General features: G+C 51.1%; 1 protein-coding gene across 1 annotated transcript in view; it reads left to right on the top strand.

Annotated features, from left to right (window-relative positions):
• The first annotated feature begins 4,533 nt into the window (after positions 1–4,533).
• Positions 4,534–15,766, top strand: part of SNX6 (sorting nexin 6) — a 74,146-nt gene continuing 62,913 nt past the window's right edge. The window contains exons 1-2 of the mRNA XM_077464704.1: positions 4,534–4,693; positions 4,811–4,861. Of these exons, the coding sequence (XP_077320830.1) occupies positions 4,688–4,693; positions 4,811–4,861 (57 nt within the window). The 5' untranslated portion in view covers positions 4,534–4,687. The remainder of the gene's footprint in view (positions 4,694–4,810; positions 4,862–15,766) is intronic.

Below are 15,766 nucleotides of genomic sequence, written 5' to 3'. Positions count from 1 at the left end.
CCATTAGGAGATCCCTGAAAACAAATTCATTCAGGGAAGCCTATCCCACACCCACCTAACTGTCCCTGAGCCACCTCCATCAAATCATTCCCTGCATCTACTACCTTTTGTACCACCACCCCCTTTTCTCCCTTTAGAATGTAAGCTCTATGAGCAGGGCCCTCCTGTCCCCTCTGTATTGAACTGTACTGTAATTGTGCTGTCCCCCCTCTACATTGTAAAGCACTGTGTAAACTGTTGGCACTATATAAATTGTTAATAATAATAATAATAATATTGTGTAGTTAGTGAGAAGGGTAATCACTGACTGATTGCATTTCATTTAAAAAAACGTGCAGCTGGGAATTGGTGGGTAGGTAGGAGAGTGGATAATGCAAGGTGTGTGCTAATGAGGGTCAGCTGGTCAACTCCTTCCTGTGTCATGATATAAAGTCTGTCCAGGAAGTGAGGCAGAAGCAATGGATACGTTTGTAAACATGGATGAGGACAAGTGAAGTAAGTTATTGTATATTTAATGGAAAGCTTTACATTTTTTGCAAAAAAAGTACATGAATGCTATATTGATACAAAGGGGGCTGAAATTTAGAAAAAAAAGATGAACTTATCCTTTAACCACTTCAACCCCGGCCTATAGACATGTGACGCCCACAGATGGGATCTCCCATCCTGGGTGGGCGTCATATGACGTCCTCTGATTCCCGGCCGTCTAGAGGGCGCGAGCGCACCGCCCAGCGGCCGCGATGTCCGCCAGGCACCCGCGATTGCCTGGGAACACAGCAGGACCATGGATCTGTGTATGTAAACACACAGATCCACGTCCTGTCAGTGGAGAGGAGACCGATGGTGTGTTCCCAGTACAGAGGAACACTGATCGGTCTCTTTCTCTTGTGAGTCCCCTCCAACCACATTTAGAATCACTCCCATAGGGAACATATTAACCCCTGCAGCGCCCCCTGGTGTTAACCCCTTCCCTGCCAGTCACATTTACACAGTAACCAGTGAAATTTTATAGCACGATTGCTGTGTAAATGTGAATGGTCCCAAAAATGTGTCAAAAGTGTCCGATGTGTCCGCCATAATGTCGCAGTCACAAAAAAAATGCCATAAATCTAGCCCCTATTTTGTAGATGGTATAACTTTTGCACAAACCAATCAATAATCGCTCATTGTGATTTTTTTTTTTTTTTACCAAAAATATGTAGAAGAATACGTATTGGCCTAAACTGAGGAAAAAATTCGTTTTTTTTTTAAAAAATGGGATATTTATTATAGCAAAAAGTAAAAAATATTGTGTTTTTTTTTCAAAATTGTCGCTCTTTTTTTTGTTTAATAAAAAATAAAAACCGCAGAGGTGATCAAATAACACCAAAATAAAGCTCTATTTGTGGGAAAAAAGGGACGTCAATTTTGTTTGGGTGCCACATCGCACGACTGCGCAATTGTCAGTTAAAGTGACACAGTGCCGAATCGCAAAAAGTGCTTTGGTAAGGAAGGGGTTAAAATCCCCCGGGGCTGAAGTGGTTAACCACTTCCAGCCCGGCCTATATCAGAATGATGACCGGGAAGTGGTTCTGTTATCCTGACTGGGCATCATATATGTCAGTCATCCATATATGTCAGTCTGACACGCCGCATCACCGATTGTGGTAAGAAGCCTCTGACAGAGGTTTCTTACCACGTGATCAGCTGTGACTAATCACAGCTGATCATCGTGTGAACCAGGAATTGCCGGTAAACAGCATTCCTCGGTTCACGCTGACAGGGAGAGCCTATCGGCAGCTCTCCCTGTCAGAGGGGGGGGTCTGTGCTGATAATCAGCACATTGATTACAGTGCCGCCAGTCAGTGCCCATCACAGCTGCCAGTCAGTGCCCATCACAGCCGCCAGTCAGTGCCCATCACAGCCGCCAGTCAGTGCCCATCACAGCTGCCAGTCAGTGCCCATCACAGCCGCCTGTCAGTGTTAGAGCCCATGAGTGCTGTATATCAGTACCGCCTATTGGTGCCTATCAATTCTACATATCAGTGCCTCATCAGTGCCACCTTAACAGTGCCAACCCATCAGTGCTGCCTCATCAGTGCCCGTCAGTGAAGGAGAAAATAAAATTTTATAACCGAAACGAAGAAAAACTATTTTTTTTTTTAAATCTGTCTTTTTTAGTTTAGCAAAAAATAAACCCTGCAGAGGTGACAAAACACCACCAAAAAGAAATCTCTATTTGTGGGAACATGATTGTAAAAATTTGGTTTGGGTACAGTGTTGTATGACCACGCAATTGTCATTCAAAGTGCGACAGCTCTGAAAGCTGAAAATTGTCCTGGGCACTCTTTATGTCTAGAGGAAAATAGATTTCATCTCCAAATATGGAAAGGTTTCTTCACAGTAAAGCCCTATACACACTATCAGATTTTCTGCTGAGTTTTTCCTTCAGATTTACCAAAACCATGTAGTAGAAGGGCCTGCCTGATTGCACACACATTGAAACTCCTAAGGTTTGACCTCATATTATATGGTTTTGGTAAATCTGAGGGAAAAACTTAGCAGAAAAACTGATAGTGTGTATGGGGCTTCATGCCCCGTACACACGGTCGCAAATTCCGACGGAAAAGGACCGATCGGATTATGTTGTCGGACAATCTGATCGTGTGTGGGCTCTATCAGACTTTTTCCGTTGGAAATTCAGATGGAAAAAGTTTGAGAGCTGGATCTAAAATTTTCCGTAAAAAAAAAAAAAAAACGATCTGACTTTTTCCGAACATTTGTAGAGAATTCCGATGGACAAAGTGCCACGCATGCTCAGATTGCATTACGAAACCAAAGCTATTGGCTACTGGCCTCTACGTAGTCCCATCATACGTAACAAATGTCATTTCGAGTGAACGGATTTTCCGACAACTTTGTCCGACTGTGTGTATGCAATACAAGTTTCGGCAAAAATCCGACGGATTTTATGGTCGGAATGTCCAGCTGTGTGTACAGGGCATAAGAAGAGCTGTGACAATGTGGAATAGACTCCTTGCAGAGGTGGTTCTGGCCAGCTCAGTAGATTGCTTTGAGAAACGCCTGGATTCTTTCCTAAATGTAGATAATATAACTGTGTACTAACATTTATAGGTAAAGTTGAACCGGGGAAAACCTGATTGACTCTCGGGGGATCAGGAAGGAATTTTTTTCCTGCTGTAGCAAACTGGATCATGCTCTGCTGGGGTTTTTCACCTTCCTCTGGATCAACTGTGAGTATAGGATTGTGTATATGGGATTGGATGATTTTTTTTTTTTTTTTTTGGTTGAACCAGAATGGACTTGTGTCTTTTTTGAACCATCACACCGGAAACCCTCCTTCATATATCCCCCTCACATCAGAGCCCCACCTTTATATCATATCCCCCCTTCCATTCAAATACCCCCCTTCACAACGCAGTCGTGGCCCCCCCCATCAGAGTCCCTCCTTCCGATCAGAGTCCCTCCTTCCGATCAGAGTCCCTCCTTCCGATCAGAGTCCCTCCTTCCGATCAGAGTCCCTCCTTCCGCATCAGGGAGTCCCCCCCTCCCTTTCCGCATCAGGGAGTCCCCCCCTCCCTTTCCGCATCAGGGAGTCCCCCCCTCCCTTTCCGCATCAGGGAGTCCCCCCTCCCTTTCCGCATCAGGGAGTCCCCCCTCCCTTTCCGCATCAGGGAGTCCCCCCTCCCTTTCCGCATCAGGGAGTCCCCCCCCCCCTTTCCGCATCAGGGAGTCCCCCCCCCCCTTTCCGCATCAGGGAGTCCCCCCCCCCTTTCCGCATCAGGGAGTCCCCCCCCTTTCCGATCAGAGTCCCCCCCCCTTTCCGATCAGAGTCCCCCCTTCACATCAGAGTCCCTCCTTCACACAGAGTCCCCAGGCCCACAGTTTGCATAGTATTGGGGGTCAGGCCCAGCAGGTCTGGATAGAGGGTGGGAGGCCCTGGATGCCCCCACTATGGATCAGTGTCTTGTATTTCCATGGTGCAGTTGTGTCGGTCACTAGTACAAAGCAATGCATGACGTTGCGTGTTCTGCTCAGTGTCATTGGTGGTCATGGTGTTGGCTGCTGCCTGCACCATGGAATCACATAATGCGGATATAGAATGAGGGTTACTAAGGGCTGGGTAAAATCTTCTATTCTGGAGAACCCTCATTTAATTGATTGGATGCTGAAAACTATTACTTCAAAATCTGCAGAAAATTTGCCTGCATTGACGCAATAGACACCACGCTTCCTCTGAGTGTGAAATAATTGAAATGATGATTGGACCAAAAAAATCAATCAAATGAAATGACTGGAAATTTCCAATCATACAGCTTTTGGCTTTAAAAAGATTAGTATTTCTCAATGATCATCAAAATATTGAGATAATAATTTTAATTGAAAATATCATTACATTTAATAACAGATCTGCGGGAAATCTGGGAAGGCGCCCCTAGAACAGGTCCCCGTCTGTATCTGCACGGATTCTTCGCCAAGGACCAATCTCCTCTCTCCCTCAACAAACATGGCCACTCAGATTCCTTCCAGTGGTCACATGACAATCTAACCCACCAGCCGACTTGCAGTTCGGTCCAGCTGTCATTCAGCCGGGCCCCCTCCTCCTATCACGTGTCCCCGCGGCGATCTCTCCTCCCACTGATCCTCGGTGGAGTCCGTCCCCAGCCTGCCAGTGACCGTCTCAGCCATGATGGTGAGCGGCGGAGGGGAGGGCGGGGGATTGGCGCTTGTGCAGGGCACAGTGCTGGCTCTGGGGCCCGGGGGGCACTGTGAGGAGGGTAACAGTGATTGTTTTGTTCTCTCTTTGTAGCAGGAAGGCCTGGATGACGGACCCGACTTCCTGTCAGAGGAGGACAGAGCGGTAAGTGGCCACCTACCCTTCTCATGGATGTGTGACACCTCTCAGGGAATGGATGTGCCAATGTATGGTAGGCATCATGGGCAGAGCCAGCATACAGATGTGCAGCTCATACACTGCTTCCCATCCATTCATCACCCTGGCATAGTCTGTGTCTTAGTCACTGACCCCCCCCCTCATAGACTGCCCCTTAGTCACTGACACCCCCCGTCATAGACTGCCCCTTATTCACTGATCCCCGTCATAGACTGCCCCTTATTCACTGATCCCCGTCATAGACTGCCCCTTATTCACAGATCCCCCCGTCATAGACTGCCCCTTATTCACAGATCCCCCCGTCATAGACTGCCCCTTATTCACTGATCCCCCCCCCCCGTCATAGACTGCCCCTTATTCACAGATCCCCCCGTCATAGACTGCCCCTTATTCACAGATCCCCCCGTCATAGACTGCCCCTTATTCACTGATCCCCCCCCCCGTCATAGACTGCCCCTTATTCACTGATCCCCCCCCGTCATAGACTGCCCCTTATTCACTGATCCCCCCCCGTCATAGACTGCCTCTTAGTCACTGACCCCCCCCCGGTCATAGACTGCCCCTTATTCACTGATACCCCCCCCCGTCATAGACTGCCCCTTATTCACTGTTCCCCTGTCATAGACTGCCCCTTATTCACTGATCCCCCGTCATAGACTGCCCCTTATTCACTGATCCCCCGTCATAGACTGCCCCTTATTCACTGATCCCCCGTCATAGACTGCCCCTTATTCACTGATCCCCCGTCATAGACTGCCCCTTATTCACTGATCCCCCCCGTCATAGACTGCCCCTTATTCACTGATCCCCCCCGTCATAGACTGCCCCTTATTCACTGATCCCCCCCGTCATAGACTGCCCCTTATTCACTGATCCCCCCCGTCATAGACTGCCCCTTATTCACTGATCCCCCCCGTCATAGACTGCCCCTTATTCACTGATCCCCCCCGTCATAGACTGCCCCTTATTCACTGATCCCCCCCGTCATAGACTGCCCCTTATTCACTGATCCCCCCCGTCATAGACTGCCCCTTATTCACTGATCCCCCCCGTCATAGACTGCCCCTTATTCACTGATCCCCCCCGTCATAGACTGCCCCTTATTCACTGATCCCCCCGTCATAGACTGCCCCTTATTCACTGACCCCCCCGTCATAGACTGCCCCTTATTCACTGACCCCCCGTCATAGACTGCCCCTTATTCACTGACCCCCCCGTCATAGACTGCCCCTTATTCACTGATCCCCCCCCCCCCGTCATAGACTGCCCCTTATTCACTGATACCCCCCCCCCCCCCGTCATAGACTGCCCCTTATTCACTGATCCCCCGTCATAGACTGCCCCTTATTCACTGATCCCCCGTCATAGACTGCCCCTTATTCACTGATCCCCCGTCATAGACTGCCCCTTATTCACTGATCCCCGTCATAGACTGCCCCTTATTCACTGATCCCCCGTCATAGACTGCCCCTTATTCACTGATCCCCCCCGTCATAGACTGCCCCTTATTCACTGATCCCCCCCGTCATAGACTGCCCCTTATTCACTGATCCCCCCCGTCATAGACTGCCCCTTATTCACTGATCCCCCCCGTCATAGACTGCCCCTTATTCACTGATCCCCCCCCGTCATAGACTGCCCCTTATTCACTGATCCCCCCCCCTGTCATAGACTGCCCCTTATTCACTGATCCCCCCCCGTCATAGACTGCCCCTTATTCACTGACCCCCCCGTCATAGACTGCCCCTTATTCACTGACCCCCCCGTCATAGACTGCCCCTTATTCACTGACCCCCCCCGTCATAGACTGCCACTTATTCACTGATACCCCCCCCCGTCATAGACTGCCCCTTATTCACTGATCCCCCGTCATAGACTGCCCCTTATTCACTGATCCCCCGTCATAGACTGCCCCTTATTCACTGATCCCCCGTCATAGACTGCCCCTTATTCACTGATCCCCCCCCCCCCCCGTCATAGACTGCCCCTTGTTCACTGATTCCCCCCGTCATAGACTGCCCCTTGTTCACTGATTCCCCCCGTCATAGACTGCCCCTTGTTCACTGATTCCCCCCGTCATAGACTGCCCCTTAGTCACTGACCCGCCCCCCGGTCATAGACTGCCCCTTAGTCACTGACCCCCCCCCCCCCCGGTCATAGACTGCCCCTTAGTCACTGACCCCCCCCCCCCGGTCATAGACTGCCCCTTAGTCACTGACCCCCCCGGTCATAGACTGCCCCTTAGTCACTGACCCCCCCCCGGTCATAGACTGCCCCTTAGTCACTGACCCCCCCCCCCCCGGTCATAGACTGCCCCTTAGTCACTGACCCCCCCCCCCCGGTCATAGACTGCCCCTTAGTCACTGACCCCCCCCCCCCCCCCGGTCATAGACTGCCCCTTAGTCACTGACCCCCCCCGGTCATAGACTGCCCCTTAGTCACTGACCCCCCCGGTCATAGACTGCCCCTTAGTCACTGACCCCCCCCCCGGTCATAGACTGCCCCTTAGTCACTGACCCCCCCCCCGGTCATAGACTGCCCCTTAGTCACTGACCCCCCCCCGGTCATAGACTGCCCCTTGGTCACTGACCCCCCCCGGTCATAGACTGCCCCTTAGTCACTGACCCCCCCCCCCCGGTCATAGACTGCCCCTTAGTCACTGACCCCCCCCCCGGTCATAGACTGCCCCTTAGTCACTGACCCCCCCCCGGTCATAGACTGCCCCTTAGTCACTGACCCCCCCGGTCATAGCTTGCCCCTTAGTCACTGACCCCCCCCCCGGTCATAGACTGCCCCTTAGTCACTGACCCCCCCCCCCCCCCGGTCATAGACTGCCCCTTAGTCACTGACCCCCCCCCCCCCCCCCGGTCATAGACTGCCCCTTAGTCACTGACCCCCCCCCCCCCCCGGTCATAGACTGCCCCTTAGTCACTGACCCCCCCCCCCCGGTCATAGACTGCCCCTTAGTCACTGACCCCCCCCCCCCCCGGTCATAGACTGCCCCTTAGTCACTGACCCCCCCCCGGTCATAGACTGCCCCTTAGTCACTGACCCCCCCGGTCATAGACTGCCCCTTAGTCACTGACCCCCCCCCGGTCATAGACTGCCCCCCTTAGTTACTGATTCGCCCCCCCCCGTCATAGACTGCCCCTTATTCACTGACCGACCCCCCCCCGTCATAGACTGCTCGCTCCTTAGTCACTGACCCCCCCCGGTCATAGACTGCTCGCTCCTTAGTCACTGACCCCCCCCCCGGTCATAGACTCCTCGCTCCTTAGTCACTGACCCCCCCCGGTCATAGACTGCCCCTTAGTCACTGACCCCCCGGTCATAGACTGCCCCTTAGTCACTGACCCCCCCCGGTCATAGACTGCCCCTTAGTCACTGACACCCCCCCGGTCATAGACTGCCCCTTAGTCACTGACACCCCCCCGGTCATAGACTGCCCCTTAGTCACTGACACCCCCCGGTCATAGACTGCCCCTTAGTCACTGACACCCCCCCGGTCATAGACTGCCCCTTAGTCACTGACACCCCCCCGGTCATAGACTGCCCCTTAGTCACTGACACCCCCCCCGGTCATAGACTGCCCCTTAGTCACTGACACCCCCCCGGTCATAGACTGCCCCTTAGTCACTGACACCCCCCCCGGTCATAGACTGCCCCTTAGTCACTGACACCCCCCCCGGTCATAGACTGCCCCTTAGTCACTGACACCCCCCCCGGTCATAGACTGCCCCTTAGTCACTGACACCCCCCCCGGTCATAGACTGCCCCTTAGTCACTGACACCCCCCCCGGTCATAGACTGCCCCTTAGTCACTGACACCCCCCCCGGTCATAGACTGCCCCTTAGTCACTGACACCCCCCCCGGTCATAGACTGCCCCTTAGTCACTGACACCCCCCCCCGGTCATAGACTGCCCCTTAGTCACTGACACCCCCCCCGGTCATAGACTGCCCCTTAGTCACTGACACCCCCCCGGTCATAGACTGCCCCTTAGTCACTGACACCCCCCCCGGTCATAGACTGCCCCTTAGTCACTGACACCCCCCCCCCCGGTCATAGACTGCTCCTTAGTCACTGACACCCCCCCCCGGTCATAGACTGCCCCTTAGTCACTGAAACCCCCCCCCCGGTCATAGACTGCCCCTTAGTCACTGACACCCCCCCGGTCATAGACTGCCCCTTAGTCACTGACCCCTGCCCCTTATTCACTGACCCCCCATCATAGACTGCCCCTTATTCACTGCCCCTTAGTCAATGACCCCTGCCCCTTATTCACTGACCCTCTCCCCCCCCCATCATAGACTGCAACTTGTTCACTGATTCCCCCCCGTCATAGACTGCCCCTTAGTTACTGATTCCCCCCCCCCCCCCCATCATAGACTGCCCCTTAGTCACTGACCCAAGGGTCATAGACTGCCCCTTAGTCACTGACCCAAGGGTCATAGACTGCCCCTTAGTCACTGATCCCCCCCCCGTCATAGACTGCCCCTTATTCACTGACCCCTGCCCCTTAGTCACTGATCCCCCCCCCCCCATCATAGACTGCGCCTTATTCACTGACCCCCCCCATCATAGACTGCCCCTTATTCACTGACCCCCCCATCATAGACTGCCCCTTATTCACTGACCCCCCCCAATCATAGACTGGCCCTTATTCACTGACCCCCCCAATCATAGACTGGCCCTTATTCACTGACCCCCCCAATCATAGACTGCCCCTTAGTCACTGATCCCCCCCCCGTCATAGACTGCCCCTTAGTCACTGACCCCCCCCCCCCCCCCAATCATAGACTGCCCTTTATTCACTGACCCCCCCCCCCCCCCCCCCCCCAATTATAGACTGCCCCTTAGTCACTGATCTCTCCCCCCCCCGTCATAGACTGCCCCTTATTCACTGACCACTGCCCCTTATTCACTGATTCCCCCCCCCCATCATAGACTGCCCCTTGTTCACTGATCCCCACCCCCCGCCATCATAGAATGCCTGTAATCTGCCCCAAAGAAGCTCATGCTCTTTTCTCTTCGCTCATGCTCTTTTTTGAGCTTAGGGCGTTTTGATTCAGGGGACAGAATGCTCAGATGTGAACAGGTGCCATTGAAAGGAATGGGATTTTGCTTGTTGGAGCGTTTTTCATGCATTTTTTTGGGGTGTTTTATGAGCTGAAAACACTCAGCTGTGAACGCAGCCTAAAGCCTCGTGCACACAGGATGTTTTGTTTTTCCTCCTTTGGACATTTTTGCTGCAGGGGAGGAAAAAGCATCTAAAAAAAACACGTGCCTAAACCTCGCCTTGCAAACGCCTTTAGGCAAGTCCAAACATTTGGGCATTTATTCTGACCATTGGAATGAATGAATGCTTAAGACCCCTTTCACACCACGCCGCCCATAGCGTCGGCGGTAAAACGCCGCTATTATGTTAGCGTGGTTGTAAAGACTGAATGTTTTTATTTTTTACTTTCATGCACTCTTTGGCATGTTAAGTTTTTTTTTTTCTGCCCAAATGTTCTTCTCCAAAACGTGTTAATGGTGCGCCCCCCTTTTTATCTTTTTTTTTTTCCAGCCTCTAATTACTCCTCTTATAATTATATGTGTAAAAAATGCCTGGCCACAAAGGCTAAGATGGAGGTGTGTTTAAAGGGGGCATCAAAGGCCTGTAAAAGTGGTGTTTTTAAATCCTGCATGCATGAGGCCTAAATGTTTTAATCCAGTAGGTCCTTGCAGCGTGTACTCGCCTTTCCGGCTCCAACCTTTCCATTCCAGCACTGCAGCCTAGGAGAACGTCTTCGGCATTCAACCCTTTTACTCATTAGTGACGTATAGGGATGGAAGAAGCAACAAGTGTGTGGCTGCAGACATAGACATCTGACGCTCCCAGAAGCATCGAATGCTGAAGATATTTTAGTAGACTGCAGTGCTGAATAGAGGACAAGAGGAAGAAATTGCAAAACACAAAGGTGAGTTTATACTAAGGATTGACCGATATCGTTATTTCGCTGCCGATACCGATATTTTGACCACCTCTCTTGCCGATAGCTGTTTTTTTTTTTTTTGTATATTTAAAATTTATTTTTTTAACACTGTCATTTTAAATTACTCTTTAACCCCTCCACTGCACTTGAAAGTATTCAAAACTTTAAGATCGGCATTTTTGAATACTTTATTTTTAAACTGGCGTCTTTAAAGTGGTTGTAAACCCTTAGATTAAGGCTTACCTGTAGGTCCAAGCAATATCTCCTAAACCTATATGGTTTAGGAGATATTTGCCCGAAAGCGGGCACCGCTGGCTACGGCGCATGCGCCGTAGACAGCGGCGTGCAGGCGCACTGATTCTCAGCGCACCATTCTCAGCGACGGAGCTGCCGCGCGTGTCGGCTCCCGTGCGCATGCGCGGGAGTGACGTCATAGCGGCTTCGCCGAATGACAGCGGCGGAGCTGCGAGACCCCACCAACAAGATGGATGCGGCGGACTACAGGGGACAGCGGCGACTTCGCTGGCTCCTGTGTCAGGTAAGTGACACTTAATGGGCTACTATGCGATGCATAGTAGTCCATTATGCTTTGCCTTTGCAGGGAATGAAAGAGGAAGTAAACTCATCAGGGTTTACTTCCTCTTTAAGATGGCAGTAATCTGGGAAGTGATGTCATGACATCGCTTCCGGGTTACTAGATCCGAGACCCGAACAAAGCATTGGCTTTGTTTGGGTCTTCGGCCAGCCGGGGGATGTGCCGGCTGGTTGCTCGGGCCTCCTAATGGGACGGGTGAGCAGGGGGCTGTCCCCTCTAGCTGCTTGTAATAACAGTCGACCGGTTGCTGAGCCACATCGGTTGTTTTTACAATTAAGCCGACCGTCCGCTCTAAAGAACGGTACAGGGGATGCATGCAGCTGCATGTGTCACCCCGGTAAAACCCCTTGAAACGCGATTGGTAATATCGGTCAGTTTTTTGACCGGTTCTTCTAAAAACAGTGAATATCGGCCGCACCGATAATCAGTCGATCCCTAGTTTATGCAGCCTTTCATTGCAGGGATCTGCTGGATTTCCCAACTGAGTCTCATTACGTATCAGTACTGTACTTCCAATTAATAGCATATTGGTAGTTATAAAAAAATAATTTAAAGCTACAGCAAATATTTCAGGCAGTGGGGCTGGAGTTAAAGATGCTTGTGGCAACCTATGGGAGGATCTCACCAGTATGGTGTCTATTAGGCCCCAGTCACAATTGAGCATGTTTTAAATGTTTGTACAGGTGATTTTGCTTGGATTTAGGCTTGAGCATTTTTTTTTTTTTTTTTAAGTTACTAGGCAAAAAAAAAAAAAAAAAAAAGCTTTCTTTTCAGGTACTCCCTTTGAAGTTTGCTGGAGCCAAAGCACACAAGTCTGCACCAAGAGAAGCTCAATTACTTTTTCAAGTGACAGCAAGCCTAATTTCAACACCCAGCAAAAGGCGTTGGATAAAGTATAACTAAAGACAAAACTTTTTTTCCCAAGGCGTCTTTCAGGACAGCACCTGAGAGATAGCGACTCCACCCTCCTCGTTAGGAAACACCTTCTTCCTCCAGACTTTAAAGGGAGGCGCCTCCCTACCACACATCAGTTTTTGTGTTTCCTCCGGCCCGGAGGGAACACCTTTTGGGAAGGAGTCTGTTTCTCTTAGGTGTTCCTGAGGGACTAGGCTTCTTTCCCTTTTTTTCCTCCTTTAGAGACCCGCTGTCCTCCCGACCTACCCACGCCTCGTCAGCGGTAGCAAGCGGGCTCCTCTTCCCCTCTTGTGCTCGGAGAGAGCCGAAGACTCGGTGGCCCGCACGTTCGTAGGCGCGGCGGCGCGCGTGTGCCGCCGCCATGTTTGTTTTCGGCGGTCGCGCCGGAAGTGACAGAGCGGGTCAGCTGAAACGTCGTTTCCGGCGTGGACGCAGGGGGGAGGAGGGAGGACAGGTGCTGGTGCCTATTTCCGCTTCCGGTCCGGTGCAGCTGCACGGCGTGACTCCGGAGGCGGCGTTTAGCCACAAGTGGATCTCTGCACAGCTGATTATGGAAGATTCAGCGTCTGCAGCGGTGGGGACAGGCACCAGCAAGGCCCAGGTAAGAGGCAGCAGTTAAAGTCTGCCTTTCTTTTTCTATTTCCTGGCGTTTGGTCTCGCTCTCTCCTTTCTTTTTTCCCCCCTGGTGGCAAGGGGCCTGTCTGGGCACTAGAAGCTGACTGGTTTCTTCTTAGTGCACCTGTGTGGTGATCCCTATCAAAGCTGAGACTGGGTCTCACTAAGGGTTCCCTGGTTTTTTTCCCTTTTTTGTCTTTTTCTTCATAGGCTAAGAGCTCTGACCCAAAGAAAAGATGTCCTTCTTGCAGGGCCAAGCTGGGAGAAAATTGGAAGAAAACCTTATGCAGTCCCTGCATTACTTCTTTAGTTAAAGAGGAATCTGCCTCTGTATGTGAGGATCTGGTGGCCTCTGTAAAGAAGGAGCTGTACGCCACGATCCAGAATTTTCGTGACTCACTAGCAAACCCGGCTGCTAGTCAGCCTTCCACTTCAGAGTCTTCCCAGGGGTCTCTCTCAATCCCGGTGTTAGAATCTCTGCCTGAAGACCCTTCAGATAGGGAAAAGCAGTCCACTGCTCTTTCCGTTAAAGATTCGGAAGAGGAGTTGGAGGATTCTGAGGTAGCCCCCTCTAAATTCAAACTGTCCCTTGAAGAGGTCGATGGGCTCCTTAAAGCCATTCATGCTACGCTTGGTTTAAGTGAGGAGAAAAAGGAATTATCACTCCATGACCGCATGTATGCTGGGTTGGATGAGCCTAAGGGCCGAACATTCCCAGTTCATCCGGTCATCTCTGAGGCCATTAGGAAAGAATGGCAGGATCCAGAGAAAAAGCCCTTTTTCTCCAAAGCCCACAAAAGGCGTTTTCCTTTCGAGGAGGACCCTGCAGCAGTATGGAACAAGGTGCCCAGACTGGATGCCGCCTTTTCCCAGGTTTCAAGGTCCACAGATCTGTCCTTTGAGGATATGGGAGTTTTGAAAGATCCGATGGACAAACGCATGGATCTTTTGCTCAAGAGATCATGGCAATCAGTTATGAGCAATTTAAAACCAGCAATGGCCACAACGTGTGTAGCCAGAAATTTAGAATACTGGATTAACCAGTTAAAGTCACATATAGCTGCAGATTCCCCTAAACAGGAAATCTTAGATTCTTTTCCTACCCTGATTACGGCAGTGGCCTATGTTGCAGATGCCTCAGCTGAGGCAATTAAGATATCGGCCAGGTCAGCAGCTCTAACTAATGCTGCAAGAAGAGCCTTATGGCTTAAAACCTGGCCGGGTGACTCGGCTTCAAAGAATAAGCTGTGTGGGTTACCCTTTTCAGGAGACTTGCTCTTCGGCTCTGACCTCGATAATATTCTTGACAGGACAGCCGATAAAAAGAGATCCTTTCCGGTCAAAAAGAAAAAGCAGGTACCAAAGCGTCTTTTTCGACCTCAAAAAACTCAGGATCAGGACAGCAAGTTGCAAGGGAGAAGGAAAAGTTGGTCCGCCCCGAAGCCGAAGGGTAGAGGCGGAATTCTCTTCCGTCCTCCTACACAGGCCGAAAAATCGCAATGACTCGTCTCTGCGGGTGGGCGGAAGACTACAAGAATTTCTTCCGCAGTGGTCAGGGATAACTTCAAATCAGTTTATCCTGACCACTCTCGCGCAGGGTTACTCACTCGAGTTTGTCAACGACCCCCCAAAAAGGTTCCTGATTACCAACACCCCGCGGGATCCAGTAAGGGCCCTGGCCATGAAGTCCTCTCTAGAGGAACTGATGCAACAGGGCGTAGTAGTACAGGTACCCCTGCAAGAACAGCAGGAGGGGTTTTATTCCCATGTTTTCCTAGTAAAGAAACCGACAGGGAAGTTTCGGTTGATTCTCAACCTAAAACCTTTAAACGAGTCCATAAGGTACAGGAAGTTCAAAATGGACTCAATTTTTTCGGTCAGAAACCTGTTGACGCCAGGATGTTTTATGGCGTCAGTAGATTTAAAAGACGCATACCTACATGTTCCGATCTCTCCCCAGTCTCAGAAGTTTCTCAGGCTGGCGGTGAGGTTGGGGGGTATGGTTCATCATCTCCAGTTCAGGGCCCTACCCTTCGGCCTGTCATCATCTCCCCGAATTTTTACCAAAATAATGGCAGAAGCTTTAGCGCCACTGCGTCTTCAGGGAATCGCAGTTATTCCTTATTTAGACGATCTGCTGTTTTTCGCCCCATCCAGCGAGGAATTGCAGACCAATCTAGGCAAAGCTCGCAGCCATCTGGAGGCGTTGGGTTGGATTTTGAACCTCCAAAAGTCGTCCCTAAACCCATCTCAGGAGATTCGGTTTTTAGGGTTTCTAATAAATTCGGTGGAGCAAAAAATCTTCCTTCCCTTAGACAAAAAGGACAGGATTTCCGGTGCAGTGTCTTTATTACAGACCAGCCAAAATCTGACAGTAAGACAGGTTATGTCAGCTTTGGGAGTTCTGACTTCAGCAATGCCAGCAGTCCAGTGGGCAAGAATGCATTTCAGGTGTCTGCAGGCTTTCCTTCTAAAATCTTGGGATCACACAGTGGCATCCCTAGAGGCAGAGGTGAGAATGTCAACCCAGGTAAAAAGGTCCCTATGGTGGTGGAAAAGACAGGAGGTCTTATCGGAAGGGTTAGTCTGGGCTTTTCCAGTCGGGAAAAGACTAACAACCGACGCCAGTTCCTGGGGGTGGGGAGCCCATCTAGGAACACGTTTCACTCAGGGGTCCTGGGCCAAAGAGGAGACAATAAGGTCCTCAAACTGGAGGGAACTCAAGGCGATTGCCTTGGCTCTGGAGTTGTTTGTTCAGGAACTGCAGTC

The sequence above is a fragment of the Lithobates pipiens genome, unplaced genomic scaffold, assembly GCF_037356315.1.
Source record: "Lithobates pipiens isolate NorthernLeopardFrog02 unplaced genomic scaffold, aLitPip1_a1.2 Scaffold_30, whole genome shotgun sequence".
NCBI lineage: Eukaryota > Metazoa > Chordata > Amphibia > Anura > Ranidae > Lithobates > Lithobates pipiens.
This window is presented reverse-complemented; position numbering and strand designations above follow the sequence as displayed.